General features: G+C 41.7%; 1 protein-coding gene across 3 annotated transcripts; it reads left to right on the top strand.

Moving 5' to 3' along the window:
• Positions 1–1,082: 1,082 nt before the first annotated feature.
• On the top strand, positions 1,083–17,457 carry Znf554 (zinc finger protein 554). Of its 3 annotated transcripts, XM_060371213.1 has the most exons (5): positions 1,085–1,867; positions 14,694–14,746; positions 14,922–15,048; positions 15,246–15,306; positions 15,886–17,457. In XM_060371213.1, exons 2-5 carry the CDS (start codon positions 14,711–14,713, stop codon positions 17,018–17,020), a joined length of 1,359 nt encoding a protein of 452 aa, XP_060227196.1. In that variant the 5' UTR covers positions 1,085–1,867; positions 14,694–14,710; the 3' UTR covers positions 17,021–17,457. The 3 variants fall into 3 exon arrangements, with proteins under 3 accessions (XP_060227198.1, XP_060227196.1, XP_060227197.1); XM_060371215.1 differs by lacking the exon at positions 15,886–17,457 and having other exon boundaries at positions 1,083–1,867; positions 15,246–15,310; XM_060371214.1 differs by lacking the exon at positions 14,694–14,746 and having other exon boundaries at positions 1,086–1,867.
• The last annotated feature ends 2,972 nt before the right edge of the window (positions 17,458–20,429 follow it).

Consider the following 20,429-nt stretch of genomic DNA (forward strand, 5'->3'; position numbering starts at 1 on the left):
CTGAGGGCAATGACAGGGCAGAGGCAGGGACATCAACAAAGTGTGGGAGGGGCAAAGGTCAGGGTAACTGCATAAGGCTGGGCCAAGGAAAGGAATGGGAAGAACCAGGGCAGGGGGTAGGTGGGGCCAGGATGGGTGGGAGGGACTTGATGAGTGTGGAAGCGTCTCTGTCAGTGACAGGCCAACCCTGAGGTGCCAGAGTTTCACCCAGACACCATGGTGCATCCACAATGTACAGGCCAACATGACTTTCACAAACCCACACAGCTATGAGGACTTCTCCGAACACACACATGCAAAGATGGCAGCCACACTGACACACGTTACACATGCCCCAAACATGTAATATACCAGCCTCACACAGGCCACATCCCTCAAACATACACCCACATACTGCTCAAAGCGTACAATTAGAGTCAGCGAGATGAAACCCCCGGTAACTGCTCGCTGACAACCCTCTGACCTGTGTTCACTCGGCACATGATGGCAGGAGAGAACCAATTCTCACATTGTCCTGATTGCCACCTATGCACTGTGGCATATGTAGATAGACAGACACACAAAAATGAAATGTGATAAAACATTCTTACAAGGACACAATTACACAGACATGTACAGTGTCTGTAAATACCTGCTGAGCCTTCCCCGAGCCCTGGTCATTTTTTTTTTTTTGGGTGTGTGTTTATTATAGAGCCTCATGTAGTTTAGGCTTACCTTGAACGCATGACCCTCCTGCCTCTACCTCCTAATTAAAGGGATGGCGGGTATGACCACTAAGACCTGTTTACACAGAGGCCTGGTGCATGCTGGGCTGGCCCTCTACCAGGAGTCCCATCTGAGAACATTGATACCGCTGTGCAGTGAGGCCCTGTCTCAACCAAACCAAACAAACTTCCTTACGAAGGACTGCATGTGTGTGTGTTTTCAGACAGTCTCTCTCAGTTCCCGGGCTGGCCTTGAAATCACTGTAGCCCTGGAACTCCAGATCCTCCGCCTCATCTTCCTGATACGTGGATCAAAGGCTTGCTCCATCAAATTAGGATGCCAGAGCACAGAGAGGCCCAACTTCCTGTCCAGGGACAAACAACTACAGAAAGAAACTCCGCCTAGAGAGGGTGGGGGTAGAGAGGGATTTAAACAATGAAAAGAAAGAAAAACGGAGAGGCCTAAACATTTTACGGAGAGGCCTAAACATTTGTTTGCCGAAGAACAGCGAGCAATAGGGAAGAGTTGGAAGTAAAGTCACTCCTATCCAATAAAGCGAGACTCCTTCACTTCTCCCGAATGACAGGCCAGCGCCACCTCAGAAGCTGGGGAAGTGTTGACGTTTCGCTGACGACGTGCAGCTGAGAGAGGAGTGAGCAGCCGTAGTCCTGTCTTATTGTAGCTGCTGATGCCGGGTGACTATCACTCAGGTGGTTTAAACTTGCCGTGGCTGGGCTGGCTGTCCTCACAGCTGTGAGGCGGGAGGACCACACAGCGCACAATGAGCATCGGTCTGTGTGTGCCAGAGGCCCTGTGCCCAGAACGAAGGGGCAGTGCCTGCTGAGGGCAGGAAAAGCGCAGGGACGACGCTGCAGTCCAGGCGCAAGTTCCACCGCAATGCCGGACCCCGCAGTCCCCACAGATCCGTGCGTGAGGGGGAAGCAGGGCTGGGAGCCTCTGTGCTGAGAAACTCAGGGTCCTAAGGGAGATGCTCCTGTCACTCAGACCGCAATAGCCAATCAGCGCCTCCAGTCAGAAAGGGGGGCACTTCCGGTCCGCCATACTCAACGCTCGGCGAAGGGACCGAGGGAGGCTGAGATATTCTGGAGAGCCGCGCGGCGAGCCGCTGCCGGGAGCCGAGGAGAGCGGAGTCCGCGCCATGGTGAGCGGGGCCGCCGTCCCCACGCGGGGAGGAGCCGCGGGAGCCCGAGTGGGTTCGCCCCGGGGGCGGGGACCGGCGGCGAGGCGAGGGGCGGTGCCCTGTGTGACTCAGTTTGTTCTCTGAGGCTCCTGCACTTACCAGGCGGAAGCGGGGCCTCTGAGAGACTGAGCTTCCCTGACTGCGCCTGCGCACAGCACGGGTGCGGGGGGGGGCTGTTCGGAAACTACAGTGGCTCGAGTGCGCGCGCATGCGTGGCTTTCACTGTGTCCAGAGATGGGCCGATTTGCTGACTCATAGAGGTCTAGTTTCTCTAGTGTCTTCTGCACGTTAATCCTTGACATGCAGGTGTAGGATCCGTCTGCAGTTAATTCTGTGCAGGTAGAAAGTGTTGTAGAGGAGTTGTAATCAAGAAACATGACTGCTGTGACAAGGGATCACACCCCAAGACCTAGGTCACACACATTTAATCTCTCTGAATACAGACACGCCCTTGGTGCACCCCTTTAATCCCAAGCAATGAAGGCAAATTAGTTTGTAGAAGGAAGCAGGGGTGATAGGTAACCGAGAGGGTGACAAGTGACTAATCCAAGATTTGAGAAAATGAGCCAGAGATAGGAGACACCCAACGTTCACGAAAAGAGACAGGAAAAAGGAGAGGAAGGCAGAGGGAGAAAGGGAGAAGGCAGTTTTACTGGGACAGTTACAGAGACAGGTTACAGAGAGAGAGAGAGTAAGCCAGAGGATAGAACGAGCCAGAGAACATTAGAACAGATTGCTAGAGTTAGAGACCAAGCAGAGCAATTCAGACAGAAGCTGAGAGAAGCCAGGTTGAATCAGTCAGCTTGAAGAGGAGTTTGAGCCAGACAGCCACATTGAACCAGAGTTCAGAAAGCTAGGAAGGATGAAAAGACTCTAGGTTTAGATATATATTATATGGAGGCTAGAAGCTTCAAGGACTAGGCCTAGGTTAGCAGAAAGCCTCCAAGAGGACAATTAAAAAAGGCAAATAAAAGTGACTTTTATTTATTAACATACGCTGTTATTAACATATTCACATGTAGATACCAAGGTGTCTCATGTGTTAGAAAGGCAAGAATTACTGGGTTTCCTGGCCTCCTGTCAAAATTAACCATATATATATGTGTGTGTGTGTGTTTTAATTAATTTATTTTTATTTTATGTACATTGGTGTTTTGCCTGTGTGTGTTTGTGTGTGTGTGTCAGATGCCCTGGAACTGGAGTTGCAGACAATTGTGAGCTGCCATGTGGGTGCTGGGAATTCAATTAACTTGGGTCCTCTGGAAGAGCAGCCAGTGCTCTTAACCGCTGAGCCATCTCTTCCACCCCCAAATTGACCCAGTATTGTGTTTTTTTCTCTCAGTGTTCTCTTGAACTCTGTTCTTTCTCAAACAGCCCAGTCTTTATTGCAGGTGTATATGAAGTTTTGAAGTCAGATGGTGTCACTGTGTGTTTATTCAGTCTTGTATTGGTCGTATTTTCATTCAGGATGACCTTTTGTCATCAGGTTTCTGTTGTTCATGGCATAAATTGTGAGATGTTTTGTTTTCTGGAGACAGGGTTTCTCTGTGTTGCTGTGGCTGTTCTGGAACTGTGCTGAGTAGACAGCACTGGCGTTGAACTCATGGAGAGATCCCTGCCTGTACCTCCCCAGTACTGGGATTAAAGGCGTGCACCACCACTGCCCAGCAGTTGTTTTACTTTGTATTGGAGTTTTGTTGAATCTATAGCTCAAAATGTGTAGTCAAATAATTGTGAGGCTTCCTGTCTACAATCATGGAACTTATCTTTTTTAATTGATTTTTTTATTTTTTTAATTACAAAGTTATAGTTTTGGCTACAGATATTTGTCACATTTTTATGTATTTCTGGCCTTTTTTTCCCATGCTGAAGTATAAAAGATTTGGGGCTCTGTTTTTTAATTTACTAAATTTCTTTCATGTGCATGAGTGTTTTGCTTACACGTATGTGTTTTCATCACTTGAGTGTTTGGTGCCACAGAAGATAGTATCAGATGCCCTGCAACAGGATCTAAGGATAATTTTGTGTCACCATGTTAATGCTGGGAACCAAACCCAGTTCTTCTGCAAGAGCATTAAGTGATCTTAACTGCTCTCCAGTCCTAAACTTGACAGATTTCCAAAACTTTACTTGCATGTGTGCACACACATACAACGAAAACTAAGTGTTAAAAGACTTGAGGTTTGCTTACAAATCTGTCTGTCAGGGCTAGGAGATGACTCAGTAGGTATTCTGGTTAGATTTGGTCAGCTTGACAGAAGCTAGAGTCAGACTGGCATGTGAAGAAATGTATAGGGTATTTTCTTGATCAGTGATCAATATAATAGTGCTCATTCCACTGTGTGTGGTACTACCCTGGGAAGGTGATCTTGAGTTGAATAAGAAAGCAATTTTAGCAAGCCGATGAGATCAGGGCAGTGTCTTCATCAAAGGTCTATTGTTGTGAAGCTTCACAACAATAGACCATGGCAACTTCTATAAAGGAAATCATTTAATTATGGCTGTCTTACAGTTTCAGAGGTTTAGTCCATTATTGTCATGGTGGGTAGTATGGTTGCACACAGGCAGACATGGTGCTGAAGAGAAGCTAAGAACTCTAAATTCAGATTAGAGGGGACAGGAAGAAAGACACTGGGCCTGGCTTGAGCGAAGTGAGAATTGTGTAATTTTGGTTACTTTAAAAAACACAGAAATGTTATTGGAACATGTTTTTGTTTTGGGGCTACTTCACAGCAGGTGACTTTGCCTCATGCTCTAGCTGAAGCATGATTTGTCAGCTGCAAAGAGTTTCTGCGGGTGTTTCACATTTGAAAATTAGTGAATTTTCCAGAGAATGCCTCAATGCTCAGCTATCTCTTATACAGGTCTGCCCACATGCTGACATTTTCCATACCATGATGACAGTGGACTAAACCTCTGAAACTGTAAGCAAGCCCTAATTAAATATTTTCCTTTCTAAGAATTGCTGTGGTCAAGGTATCTCTTCATAGAAATAGAACACTGACTAAGATGAAAGCTGGGTATTTCTCTGACAGGCCTTACCATGTTTCTTAAAGGAGGGTCTTGTGTACTGTGCATTCAGATACTGATTTCTGTGCCCTGAGATTTGGTTACAGTGGGGGCACGGATGTATATTGTCATAAAATTTGAACCATCTCCTGTATCAATGTGGTATTGATACAGTTATTTCTCATTGGTTAATAAAAGGGTGAACAACCAATGACTTTGCAAAGGAAAGAGGTAAGCAGGACTTCTGATAATGAGCCAGGGGTTCTAGAGAGAGAGAGTGTGAGAGAATGAAGAGGAAGAGGAGGCCCATAATGTGGTAGGAGAGGGAAGGGCGCCAGAATTGGGGATTGTTAGGCAGGATGGATCATGAACATTCACCATGAAGACACACATAGAACAGATTAAGCCAGAACAACTCTGAGAGGGCAAGTAACTCAGGGAGTGTGGCTTGGAAGTAGCAAATATAATGAAGAGAGTTAGGTTGCTCAGTTATCATGCTTAAAGCTCATTGACAATCTTAAGGTCTTTGCCTCATTATTGGGGAGCTAGCTGAGATAGAAAAAGCTGCCACTTTTAAATTTCCTACTATACATGCTGCTTGTTTGCAGAATGTGAACTTTGGAGCTTTGGATTAGGAAAGCAGTTGAATGCTTTAAGTGGGACTTAATGGTCCATATTAGAAGACTAGAAGAGCATGGAAGACAGTGGTGCCGGGAGCACTGTAGATTAGGATGGCCTGGCTCAGGAGTTTTCAGAGGAGAATATAAATGGCCTAAAGACCATTCTTACACTATTTTGGTGAATAATGTGGTTGCTTTCAGTCCTTGTTTAAAAAAAAAATCTGTGTAGTGGGGCATGGTGGCACGTACCTTTAGTCCCAGCACTCAGGAGGCAGAGGCAGGCAGATCGCTGTGAGTTTGATGGCAGCCTGATCTATAAAGCAAGTCCAGGATAGCCAAGGCTACACAGAGAAACTCTATCTTGGAAACAAACAAACAAACAAACAAACAAAAAATAAAAGCCAAAAACAAAACAAAAACTCCTCTGTATGAGGCTAAAGTGAAGAATTTGGATTAATGGAGTTGGCAGAGGAGGTTTCAATATAGTCTAGTATTGACTCTTATCATAAGGTCATTCATGGTTACTCTTATATAGATTTATAATGAAAAGGAGCAAGGAAAATACAAAATGTACAACTTGAGGAGAAAGGAACACTAGGATGTAAAATGGAGCTAAGTACAGGGCACAGGGAGGTTAAAAGTTTAAAGAAAAGTGTGATGCCAAATGGAGAAAGGGAGTGGGGACCTCAATCAAGACTTCACCCAACTAACCTCGCAGTTTGTGAAAAGGAATTTAAGAAAAGCCTAAGCAGTGAGAGAAACCATCAGCAAGCTAAAGCCGATAAATAAAGAAGAGGAAGAAGTTCTAGCTTCATCAAGCAGCAGAATTTGGCAGCTTTGGCCATGTTGTTCTAGTTCTAGAATCAAGGATAAAAGAAGTTATGGAGTCTCTCTCTATGACTAAGAAAGGCCTTTGAGGACAGACAGGCCTATTTCAAGGGTGTCCCTGCATGGAGGCTCAGAGAGGCCCTTGCATGAAGCTGGAAAAGTGAAGCCTGGATTGTCCTGGGGACTCCAAGAGGTCGGAGATGTCAGAGCCATGTGATACCAGCCAAGGAAACCTGTTAACAGAGAGTGGACCCAGCACAGGACAGTGTATTGTCAACTACAGTATGTTGTAGTCAGCAATGCTAAAAGGAGTTGGGAGATGAAGAGCACTTTGACATCAGGCATGGAGCTGCAGAGATTAGAGTTTGTCCAGCTAGTTTTAGTCTTACTTTGGTCCAATATTTGGTCACTGTGCTTCCTTTCCTCTCTTTTGGACTGGTGATGTATATCCTGTGCCACTGTGTGTTGGAAATATGGGATTGCTTTTTGCTTTTGACTTTACAAAGCTTACAGTTGAGAGGTTGCCTGAATCTCCGGAGAGACTTTGAACTTTGGGATTTTAAACTTTGTTGAGACAGATAGACTGAGAGGTTTTGAAGTTAGATTGGCTGTGTTTTGCATTATGATATGGTTGCCAGCTGTGGGGCCAGGGACTAGCATGTGGTGGATTGTGTAAGATGGCTCCCATCCTATGTTTGAAATCTTAGGTGGGAGTGGCCCTGCTTGAGAGGGATTAGGAGGTGTGGTCTTGCAGAGGTGAGTCACTGGGGTGCAGTTTGAGGTTTCAAGGGCCCAAGCCAGGCCCAGTGGCTTTCTCTCCTCCTGCTGCACACAGGTCCAGATGTGAAAGTCTCAGCTACTGTGTGTGCCTACATGTCCCCATGCTCTTCACTGTAATAACAATAGAAAAAACCTCTGAGACTGCAAGCATGCCCCAATCAAAGGCTTTCCTTTGTAAGAGCTGCCGTGGTCATGGTGCCTCTTCATAGCAATGGAACTAAGTGTCTTAGTTAAGGTTTCCATTGCTGTGAAGAGACACCATGACCGTGGCAGCTCTTATAAAGAAAACATTTACTTGAGGCTGGCTTACGGTTTCAGAAACTTAGTCCTTTATAATGCAGGAATCATGGCAGTGTCCAGCAGATGTGCTGGAGAAGAATCTGAGAGTTCTATGTCTTGATCAGCAGGCACCAGAAGAGGGGGACTGTTTCACTGGCCAGACTTGAATATGTCAGGGACCTCAGAATCAGCCTCCACAGTGACAGTTTTTCCAACAAGGCCACACCTACTCCAACAAGGCCACACCTCCTAATCATGCCACTCCCTATGAGTGAAGCATTCAAACACATGACTCTATTGGGGCATACCTAATCAAACCATCACACTAAGCCAGATGTGAATACTTGGCTCTTAAAAGAGATAAAAATAACTAGAGAACACTTAAGTATATTGTTTTAAAACAGTAAGTTTTTTTTTCCTGGAAGAGGCAATGCCATTAATAAGAGACTGCATGACCTGCTCCGTGTAAAATGTTAGCTGCTGATTCCTGTATGCTGACAGACAAGTGACAGCCAAACGCCTGTGTCCCCATCCTCTCACCAGACTGAAGTGAGCCAAGCAGGTGTGCACTTACCCATATTGAGAAAATTAGCCAATTGGAAATATTATTTGCCCAAGGTAACATCTCAAATTGCACCAAATATACCAAATTTGGTTTGCCTTCCTTTCTAAGGTATGGATGAACGCATGCTGGGAAAGTACAGAGAAGATCACTCACCTGCCACATCAGAAGATAGATAATGGAGTCCCCTGCAGCTCACTGATTTAAACAACCTGTAATGCAGCGATTGCCTAGCCTGTTTCCCTCTACAGTGTACACAGTAAACTATTTCTTCTATTCTCGTTCCCACACAGAACCCATGCTCCAAGCAGAAATCCTTTTCCTGTCACTGACATTGACAGCTCATTCCATGACTGAAATAGGTATTTTTAGAACTGTATTGTAGTACAGTTCTTTAATCCAAGACTTGCAGAGGTTGACTCAGAAGGGCAGCAGGGCCTGTGTGCCTACACAGTGGGATGAAGGCAACATGAGTCAACATGAGAGATCTTGTCTTAAAAAAAATTTTTTTTTTAAAGCCTACAGGTGAAGCTGGTCTGGAATTAATGTGCCTTCCCAATGGGAAATCATACCACATTAGAGATGAGTAAATAAAAATATCTTTATAACAATGTCTCCAGCTCTGGTTAACAGATACCCATAGGCTTATGCATTCCACATATGCTGTCAGCCTGCTAAATGCTGCTGATTTTCTATGGTGGTTTGAATAAAAATGGTGGCCACAGGCTTATAGATTCCAATGCTTGGTCACTAGGGAGAAGTGCTATTTGACAGGGACTAGGGCCTTTAGCCTTGTTGGAATAAGTGTGCCACTGGGGTGGGCTTTGGAGCTTAAAATGCTGAGGTGCAATGCTTTGTATAGCAAAAACTGCCTTTGCTGCTCAGGTCTGGGAATACAGGTATTTAGGTCATCAAAAAGTGAATGAGTGTTCTGATGGAGCTCAGGCTTTTAGTGGGGAGCTGTGAATGCAGAGGGACCCATGTTAGAATTGGAGTTCATTGTCCACTTTCAAAGTCTTGTCAGATTAGAGAAATGGGAGGTGGCATGAAAGAGGTTGAATGTTTTTCAGTTTTGTCTGCATTTGGGATTATCAGAAATTAGTCGGGTAATCAATCTTAGGTCATAAAGGTATTGATCAAAACTGCTTTTAAGCTGAGTGGTGGCGGCACATGTCTTTAAACTAAGCATTTTGGAGGCAGGTGGATTTCTGAGTTTGAGGCCAGACTGGTCTACAGAGTGAGCTCCTAGACAGTCAAGGCTACTCGGAGAAACCCAGTTTCAAAAAAGAACAATAACAAAAATACTGTTTTTAAGGTCTATAGACCAGAGCATACAAGAATATAAATAAACAGGTGAATTTCTTTTTAGCAACAAATGTACTCTAATTTCACTAGTTCTCCCCAAACAGAAGAGCTAGGTATATTTGTGTGGTTCTGTCTAACTGACCTGTGTTTTTTCTGGCTGAACACATAGAGCCCAGAAAAGGAGGAATGAGTTATCCTTGGTGTGCTACAATATAAAATGTTAGTTCCTGAGCACCTAGGGCCATAAAGCCTGTTTCAATATTTTAAAATGTATTTTTGAGATCATAATTACTTCAGTTGGCTTTTACTTTTGTTTCACCTGGCCCTTCATTTACCCTCTTTGCTTTCAAATTCATGGCCCTATTTTGCTTTAATTGTTTCTCTTTGAGTTTGACCTAAGGTTGGCTTCAGGACTTTTTAGGTCTAAAGGAAAGGGCCACTTGTTGCCATGTAAGCAACTGACACCATAAAATCATACCATGAGAGGTTTACTAAGGGGGGAGGATATAGAGACAGCCTCTGGATAGGGGTGGAGGGAAAAAGGAAAAGGGGGAGGAGAAACAGGCCTTTTATAAGGGGATATAGTACATTCACAGAGGAGGACATGTGACTACTGGTGACAGTTGGAATGTGTTGCTTGTTGGCAGCTGGTGATGGGGAATCCTACTGTCACTGAGTCCCTGGGGCTGGCTGTGGAGGTGCCTGATTGCTAACTTTGGCTGCATTGGGCATTGGGTGTGCACACTAGAAATTCTAATGTGAAACATAAACTTCTCAGGAATTTCTACTGAAGTGCGAATTTCCAGTATAGTGGACATTCTTTGCTCATGAGGTGGAAGCAGAGCTGGGAAGACCTGTGGTTGTGAGTAAGTCATTTGATCTCTGAGCACATTGTAGAGGAGTTGCTGTTCTAGTGATGTCCTTATAGCCTTTTGGCCCTTTCCAAAAAGGGTCTTTGGGCTGGCTGTAATGGGAGCACCAGTGATCAATAGCATGGGGGTCCTTTCTAGGGTTTTCCAGGGGCCAACATGTGAGTCTACTGTGCTGCTATGTATCTTAAGTATCTGTGCTGCATTGTTTTCCCAGCAATATATGGTGTTGAGCAAGTGGCTCAGGCAGATTATACCTCATGTACTGTGTAGCCTATGTGCCTGGTAGGAGGCAGGTGTTAAATTATCTTTAAAATTGTTTGTGTGTGTTGGAAGTTCAGGATGACCAAGAAATAGATCACCACTCCAATTGTAGTGTTTGGAAAGGCAGACTTTACTCTTAAATTGAGAGGCTTTCCCCCTGCCCGATACATAGGCTGCACTTGCTTTTTGTTTTTGTTTTTTAATTTAATTTATTTATTATATATTCAGTGTTCTGCCTGCATGTGTGCCTGCACCCCAGAAGAGGGTACCACATCTCATTATAGATGGTTGTGAGCCACCATGTGGGTGCTGGGAATTGAACTCAGGACTCTGGAAGAGCAGCCAGTGCTCTTAACCTCTGAGCCATCTCTCTAGCCTTATACTTGGATTTTATTAAAAGGAAGGTGTGGCTATATCTTTTATCCTTTGGCTGGTGACTGACTTCAACCTTATTTATTTGGATATTCTAAAAAGAATTGCTGCATAGGTAGTAAAGAAGGAAGGGGAAGAGAGGCACTGCTCTAAGAGTCTCTCTTAGAGTCTCTCTCCAGGTCATTAATTTCCTCTCACAGAGAAGTGAATATTTTAGTAAACAAAGGTTTTACTGGGTGGGGGAGATCAAAAGGATTTGAAATCCTTGTTTCCAAAATGAGCTTAATAGTATTTTTTAGAAAAGACTTAAATTTGATTTTTTTTGACAGATCCGTTTTCCTCCTTTCTCCTCCTCCTCTTTCTCTCCCTCCTCCTTGTTCTTCTTGTTCTTACTATTATTCTTATTCTTTTTACAACATTTTTTCCCAAACTCATTAATATGTCGGTGTCCTGTCTCATGTTGGAATAAGAAAGTGCAATGGGGAGTAGTAATGGGAATACCCATTTAGTATCATTTGATTGAATAATTTTGCATCAGTCCTCTAGTGCAAAAAATAATTATTACATCTATTTTATTAGTATGGTTTGAGCTGAGTGTCCGAGTTCATACAGCAGTTTCTTGTCGGAGATATTGACTGATGTTCATTGGAATGTTAGGTCTATGCCCAGACTGTTGCAGGATATTTGATCACACTGTGAATCCCAAGATTGTGTTGGTTACTGGAAAAACCTCTTGTGGTGTGGTTCAGGCCCAGCACACACCTTTAATTCAAGACCTTTCTGCTTGCTTATTGTAAACAGGATTCCATAAAGTCAACCATCAGTTAAGAGGTGGGAGTAAGCAACCAGTTGACCAGGAGTAAACATAGGAAAAAAAGCTGTAGGGAGTAAGAGGAAGTCAGGTTCATGGATAGAGAGATGGACAGGAAGTTAAGAGAGAGCCCTTCGTTTGGAGGGCTTTTGAGACAACATTGTGAAGGAGGCTTTCTTCTTTTTGGAGGTCGGCTGACTATGAAGGTCAGCTGGGTGTTTTCTCTGCCTCTGAGCTAGCAGGCTTTCATTTCAGCGTCTGGCTCTCAAGTCTTCTCAAATTGACTGATTAAGATTTTTGTTGAAAACAACACCTGATCATCTCTTGACCGGGGCCTTCCTTTTTCAGTTTTTTGAGACAAGATTTCTCTGTGTAGCTTTGGCTGTCTTAAAACTGGCTCTGTAGACTGGGCTTGCTTCACACTCACAGAGATCCACTTGAATCTGCCTCCCAAGTGCTGGAATTAAAGGTGTATGTCACCACTGCCCAGCAAAATCAGTAAAGTTTTCATGGCTGTTAGTTAGAAAGGGTTTTGGTTTCTTTGGGGGATAAACTTCCATCTTTAAATATTTCTTTGACCCTCTTCCCCAAATTTATAATCCATCAATCTTTGTTATATTCTTCAGTCTAAATGCAAGTTAAGCACGAAAGGACTCGGGCTACATTCCCCCTTTAGAGATGGCTTTATAAGTGAAGCTGCTTGCTGTAGAGAAGGTACTGTAGAGAGAACATTGCAGCCTACACCACTGTCCGCAAAGGCCCAGAACACCAGGAAGAGCCTATAGAACACTGGGGGGGGGGGCAGAAAGTGAGTTCATAGGTGGTGGAGTGATGGGAGAAAGGGAAGCAAGGAAATAGGCTGTTTGTGATCTATGAAGTGATGCAGAGCTGGAGATATGAAGGTAGTTCTGTTGTTTTTCCTTGGGAAATGGTTACTTTTACTGTCTAGTAGAGCCAGTAATAGACAGAAGTGCCAGTGGGCCTGTGTGTTCTTCCTTCAGGAAAACCTGTCACTGTGTGAGTCACTGTGACTCCTGGAGTAGCATCTAGGCCAGGAAAAAAGGCAGTATGTGCAGTCATATAATCTCACTACTCACAACTGATTTGACATGCCCTGTTGTGTTTGCTTCTCATCGTTGGCCTTTCTGCTAATCTCTTTGGTTGGTTGTGGTGGTGGTTCAACCATGAGACTGAATAACTCTATGTTGAGTTACAGTTTTTCTGTTTTTTTTTAAACTTTGGCAGAGGTTTCTTTTTTCTTTTTTCTTTTTTTTTTTTTGCATCTTTGGATTGGACAAACACTTGACACCCAGTGTTATTGTCTGAAGAATATAAAACAACCCAAGTAGGCAAAAGAGTCCATGCAAAGCAAGATATTTATTTGACTAGGCAGCAAAAACTGACCATTCAGGCACAACAGCACGGGCTTAGGAGCTGACTGCATTCCCAGATGTTCATTTTAATAACTTTTTAAGCAGAAAAATCACAAACCACATAAGCATCTGTGCCAAGATAGTTACTATTTTCCAGAATCATTTGTTGTTTTTGATTAGGAACAATCATTATGTTTGGGGAACAAAAGAAGAATAAGGAGGAAGTTGTCAGCCATCTGGAAAGCTTCAGCTCTCCTAGAACCTGGGTATTTGAACTGAATTTCACTTTATGATCAAAATTGAGTCTAAAAACAAAATGGCAGTACTTAGGATCAGTCTCATTTGTTTGCTCCCAACATCTACCTTTGTTTTCGTACCTTATTCAAATCTTTGATTATCTGTTTCAGAGTAGAGGGGAAATATGGAGTGTTGGGTCCTTAGGATCCTGAGTTTAACTGTGCTTTCAGTGTTTATCCCTCACCATACTTCTTCATATGTTCACTGGTGGTGCAAACTGAGCAGCCTACTTCCTTTTTCTGCAACCACACCATCATAACTATTAAAGATTCCATCCCTAAAAATGTAAGATAAAACACAGCAATTGATTTTCCTTATTAAGCTTTTTTTTTCTAGCCTTGTACTTTTATGTTTACATTTTTGGCTGATGGAATTGGGTTTTTGTACCTATCAAGCATTTACTCTAGTGCTGAGTTTTACTCACTTCTTGACTTAAGTTTTGCAGAGGACATTTTTTTTTTCACCAGGATGGCATGCATGATTTTAATACTGAGTGTTTAGAATAATTGGATTGCAGGTGTTCAGCATTCTCCCTCCCTCTGTGTATATTTTTGATTTTAATAAACGTGCATGAGCCTTTTGTATGTACACACACACACACACATATACATATACCTGGAAGTGCACCACCCATGTGCCTGCTGTTCACTGAAGTCAGAGGAAAGCATTAGATGCTCTTGACCTGGAGTTAGGAACTGTTTGGTGCTTCCACAGGAGTGTTGAGGATTGATCTAGGTCCTCTGCAGAAGCAGCACATGACCTTAACTGTTACTCATCTTCCCTGTACTTTTTGGTTTTGATTTTGGATCAACATTTATTTGCTAACATTTTTTTAGAGCTCTTTGATGTGTTAGTATCTTATTAAAAATGCATTCCTTTGTAGGAATATCATATTCCATTTAGAGTTTAAAGTAGGACACTAGAGTTTTCTGATAGTCTAGTATTGAGCTGAATGTTTAACTCTTTGGAGGTATTTTGAATGAGTCCCTGAGTGCTTTCCAGCTTTGTTTGTTTTTGTCTTTGAGAGAGGGTCTCACTGTGTTACTCTGGCTGTCATGGAAATCAAAACATCGACTAGGCCAGCCTAGAAATTCACCTGTCTCTGTCTGCAGAGAGCTGGGATTAAATGTTTGAATTACTACATTCTTGTCCATCCTTTGTTTTTTATTTTTTTATTTTTTGAGACAGGTTTTCTCTGTGTGGCCCTGGCTGTCCTGGACTCACTTTGTAGACTAGGGTGGCCTTGAATTTACGGATATATACTTGCCTTTCCTTCCCTGAGTGCTGGGATTGCAGGCATGTGCCAGCACACCTGGCTTGTCCATTCTTTTTTGAAGTTAGGAATTTCAATACTGTTTGATAATATATACTCAGTTGTGTTGATCTGTTTGAATCTCTCTCTCTGAAATATCCATTAGGTGCCATTTCTCTTGCAATGCCATATGGAATTCAGTGGGCCCAGAAATTAGAGGTGATTCTTTTTTTCTGTTCCTTGTAAAATGACATGGTATCTCCATTGAAATTCTGTGATCTGGAATAAATGTGTGGAACATTCAGAATTATGTAAATATATTCTCAATGAAGTGTACATTTACAAGGCAGTAAGTCTCACCATTTCTATTATGTATGTGTATTGGCTACTTTAGGATGCAGTATCCTATGAGGATGTACATGTGAACTTCTCTCAGGAAGAATGGGCTTTGCTGGATCCTTCCCAGAAGAGTCTCTACAAAGATGTGATGCTGGAGACTTACTGGAACCTCACTGCTATAAGTAAGAATTAGTTTTCCTTCACTTTCTAAACAAGTAGACAGCATTTCTTGGTTAGGTGCACTTCTGTGATTTCAGTTGTGAAAGAGGAGGAATGTGGTGAATGATCAGACATAGTTCTTAGGTTAACCAAAGATACTAACTTAAAATTTGCATAATATCCAATGATATATCATAAATTTTCTGGTACTGTATTTTAGGCCACAAATTGGAAGACTACAATATTGAAGAACATTGTCAAAGTTCTAGAAGACTTGAAAGGTAAATTTCATGTGCATGCTGATACAAATGTGTCACTGAAGAAATTTTAATGGGCCCTTAAGTTTTAAAGAAAAGCAGCAGTGTAAACAAGTGCAGCCCAGCTTTATGTACATTGATGATTGTTAAATTCTCACAAGAACCTGTCAGAGTCAGGTAGCTGACCTGTATTTGAGAGGCACTGTAAGAAATAAGACATGGAAACAATATCTTAACACATGACACTGCTTTAGCCATAGCTCCCAAAGAGCCATGTTGTAGAACTGTTGAGAGAGCTATGTCGTAGCACTGTCAATCCATTTAGTTTCATACCATTCAATTAACATGAATGGTATATACATTGATTATGTGATCAGTGTATGTCAAGACCTTTTATAAGCATATAGTCCATAGTAAAGTTAGTGTTACTCATATGCTTTTAATGACTGCCTATGGTTTAGTGAGAGGAACAGTTTGTGGGAGGCACGAATGTTGTTGCCATGGGACAACCTTAATCCCTATAACACATGTCCATGGGGAACAAAAAGTTAACTTGTGTGAATGCAGTGTGAAACCTTTTGTTTGTTATTTCTTTTTTAATAGGTTTAACAGTCACTCCGGATACAAGCCTTGTGAGGATAAGGAGTATGGAAAGAAGCAAAGTACCTTTGTATGTAAAAGTTCTTTTCAGATATATAAAAGAATCCACACTGAAGAAAAACCCTATGAATGTAATCATTGTGGTAAAGCCTTTGCAAATTTCCGTAGTCTTCGAAAACATGAAAATAATCATACTAGAGAAAAACCCTATGAATGTAATCAATGTGGTAAAGCCTTTCCAAGTTACAGTAATCTTCAAATACACACAAGAACTCACACAGGAGAGAAACCCTACCACTGCAGTGAATGTGGTAAAGCCTTTGCACGTCACAGTAATCTTGATATACACAAAAGAACCCATACGGGAGAGAAACCCTATGATTGCAATGAATGTGGTAAAGCCTTTGCATATCTCAGTAATCTTAAAACACATGAGAGAAAACATACTGGGGAGAAACCCTTTGAGTGTGCTCAGTGTGGTAATGCCTATGCAAGTCGTAGTAGTCTTCAAAATCATGAGAAAAATCATACTGGAGAAAAACTTTATGGATGTAATCACTGTGATAAAGCCTTTGTACATCGCAGTAGTCTTGAAATACATGAAAGAACTCACACTGGAGAGAAACCTTTTGGATGTAATCAATGTGATAAAGCCTTTTCACGTCGCAATCTTCTTCAAATACATGAAAGAAGTCATAGTGGAGAGAAACCTTATGAATGTAGTCAGTGTGGTAAAGCATTTGCGAGTAGTAGTAGTCTTCGAAATCATGAAAAACATCATACTGGGGAGAAACCCTATGGATGTAATCAATGCAGTAAAGCCTTTGAATTAAAATGTGATCTTCAAATACATCAACGAATTCATACTGGGGAGAAACCCTATGCATGTAATCAATGTGGTAAAGCCTTTGCACGTCGTCGTTATCTTCGAAATCATGAAAAACATCATTCTCTTGAGAAACTCTATGAGTGTAATCAATGTGGTAAAGCCTTTGCAATTCACAGTCATCTTCAAAAACACAAAATAACTCACACTGGAGAAAGACCATATGAATGTACTCACTGTGGTAAAGCCTTTGCATATTGCAGTAATCTTTATAGACATGAAAAAATTCACAGTAAAGAAAAACTGTATTAATGTACTCACTGTGGTAAAGCCTTTGTATATTATACTAGTCTTCATAATCAAAAAATGATGTACTGTTGAAAACCCTATGTATGTAATTGATACAGTAAAATTTTGGCATGGCGGTGTAATAGTCAAACACATCAAGAACTCGTATGAGTGAGAAACCCTATGAATGTAATCAATATGATGATGCCTCTGCATGTTACAGTATTCAAAGGCAGGAAAGAATTTCTACTGGAGAGAAACACCATAAATCTAATAAACTCAGTAAGGCCTTGCATTCTAAGCACATTTCTTTTCACTGAGCCATCTCACTGTTGCTCATGTAAGATCATTAGAACCATTTCTTTATTAAAATATTGTTTTCAAAGTGTATGCAAATTGTCATCTTAAGGCTAGAGGGACACAGAATAATTTGTGTAATAAAACCTATTTGCAAATGAAAATTATACTGCCACCTGTTTTTATGAGTTATGTTAGTTTATTCTGAGGAATAAATACTTGTTTTGAATACTTTCTCAGAAACACAGATGAATGGCTGCGAATTGTCTCAGTGGGTAAAGGTGGTTGCTGCTAAGCAGATGACCTGTGTTATTTCACCTGGATACTCACATTACTCACGCAAGTTTTTCTCTGATTGCTACACTTTGGGCTTTGACATATGCACACACACACAACAGCACATATGTACATAAATATTTTTACAACTTAAATAAGGCACAGTGAATCCATTCACCCATTGAAAGCACTTGCTGTAAAACTTTACCTGAGTTTGATCTCTAGAAGTCACCTAGAGAAAACAGGGACTAGACACTTGTAAGTTGTCGTCTGACTGGCCCATGCACACTGGATCAGGCGTATACACACAGATAAATGTTATTAATGATGAAATTAGGAAAGCAAAGTAACAAAATACTGAGGACATGAATGATTTACCAGTCATAATGCATTGTAGTATTCCAAGAAATACTTCTGTTCATCAAAAGAATGATGGTTCCTGTTTAAATCTTACATTGTCCTTTTATTCTCTGATTTAAAGATAGGCCATTAAAAAAAAACATCTCAGCTGGGTGTAGTGGTGCATGTCTATAATCCCAGCACTTAGGAGATAGAGTTAGCTTGAGCTCTGGGTTTGAGGCCTGCTTGGGCCACATAGTGAGTTTGAGGATGGCATAGCTAGGTAGAGAGATCATGTTCAAAAAATCCAAAACAACTAACCAACCAACCAAAAAGCCAAAACATCAACAACAAAAAATACCCCAGACCAACCAACCATGTCTCCAGAGGTGTGATTTTTGCCAGAGGCAGATAGTTTCTGCAACTATGTGACATTTGGAATTGACTGGATGCTGTTGATTGCTGCTGTTCATGGCTGCTGCTTTTTTTCTTTTTTTAGATTTTATTTATTTGTTATATGTACAATGTTTTATCTGTATGTAGACCTGCATGCCAGAAGAGGGCACCAGATCTCATTATAGATGGTTGTGAGCCACCATGTGGTTTCTGGGAATTGAACTCATGACCTCTGGAAGAACAGCCAGTGCTCTTAAACTCTGAGCCATCTCTCCAGCCCCTGTTCATGGTTTCTTATGGTCATGGTTCTTTTCATAGTTGTGTGCAAAGAAATGAGGAAATTAGAGATGAAGATCAATCTCACTCTAAGGATTTTGAAACCACGAATCAGTAGGATGTAGTTTAATGATAGTGTCTCCCTTTTCTCTTCTATCCTTTTTTTTTTTTGTCTCTAATCTAGTGTTAGATGTTTGAAAGAGTTGAAGAGGTATGGAAGAGGTTAGAAAAAAAGAATTCACAAAGCAAGTGCTGCCTACATCTGAACTAACCTCTGCTTAACTAAATTTGTTAGCCTCACTGTCATCAAGAGAGCTGTGTTAAAAATGACAATAAGAAATACACAGAGTACATTCATAAAGGGATAGATATTCATTCAGTTCTTCAGTGTACCAGGGAGTTTCTTCACCTGCCAGTGATAGGAAACAAGGAGTAGGGGCATCATCTTCTGCATTATAATGACGTTTGAGGTCCGAAAAGTTGACTGGTAGGTGCTTAACTGTTTCCTAGCACCCCAGTCATATGACATAACTACTTGTAGTTCCAGGTACAGAGGTTCTGGGTTCCTTGGGCACCATGTATGCAAATGTAAACACACATGGGACTCCATAGTATAAAATGTGCTGTCTTCATGTATACGTTATTTTTTTTTAGAAAATAAAAACAATTTAATTTATTTGTATTGTTGGAACACAGACTTGGAATGGAGTCATTTGAGATTCTGAGTATGTATGAGAACACTCCAAGAAAACAAGAGTCTTGTGACCGCAGTTTCTTCTAATCACATAATTGCTCTTTGGATGTGTTTTTGTGCTCCACTGAGGTGTAGGCAGATACGAGTAAGTGATATTATTGATTGATGTTCAATTAAAAGTTTAAATTATGTTTCTATGGGAAAACATGTTTGTGCTATGAGGATTGTCAAGATAAACCTTATTGAAGCCCATAGGGAATGGCCAGTGAGGCGTCAGCAGCTCCTACCTGAACCACTGCACACAGTGTTCTACTAGGCACTCTTGACATACTAGTGAAATCTCAAAATGGATCCAAGGCTAGGGCAGTGACTGCTTCCACCTTCTTTACAAAAGTCTCCTGAGGGGACCTTGCCCTACATTTTCTTTATAGTTAACACCAACCCGATTGATTGTTATTAGTGCTTGAGGCTAGCATGGGATGGTTTGATTGTCTCTTCACTCATATAAAGGCTTATACACTGCACCATAAAGTTAGACCTTGAGTCTGGTCTCCGGAGTCTGATTTTTGGAAATCTATGTGGGCTCCATCAGCACTCATCCCCCTTCTCTTGGTTCTGGATCCCCACCTTGTGCCACATGTGTGCTTGTTCTTGTCATTGTAACAGCTTGAATTCATGAGAACTTAGTTGACATTTCTTACCCTCAACGTACAAATTGACTCAGGCTCCGTATGAACTTCACTATTGCAGAAGACTTCAGTCCAGCTCTTCCATTGGCTCCATTCTAACTTGTCCTCACATGTCTAGAGCAGTGACAAGAGCTAAATAGGAATTAGAAATCAGCAATGACATAAGAGAGTAAACACTCTCCTAAGAGCTGAGTGAGAACCATGGGCTACAAACCAGGAAATGTTTTGCCTTATGTGAAGCTTGTGCATCATTTTTGAAAGAAGCACAAGTATTAAGATCACATCTATTGGTGTTCTTGCAAGTCATTTAGGATTGTAATTTCTGGTTTCCAAAAGGAGGATTTTTGATAAAAAAAAATGTATGGGGTAGAGTCCAAAAGAATATCAAAAAGGAAGATGATCTAGGGGAAAAGATCCTTGTTTAATTTTGGGTCATTTGATCATAAATTCAGATTGTTTACAAAAT

Source organism: Meriones unguiculatus, chromosome 17 (genome assembly GCF_030254825.1).
Source record: "Meriones unguiculatus strain TT.TT164.6M chromosome 17, Bangor_MerUng_6.1, whole genome shotgun sequence".
Taxonomy (NCBI): Eukaryota; Metazoa; Chordata; class Mammalia; order Rodentia; family Muridae; genus Meriones; species Meriones unguiculatus.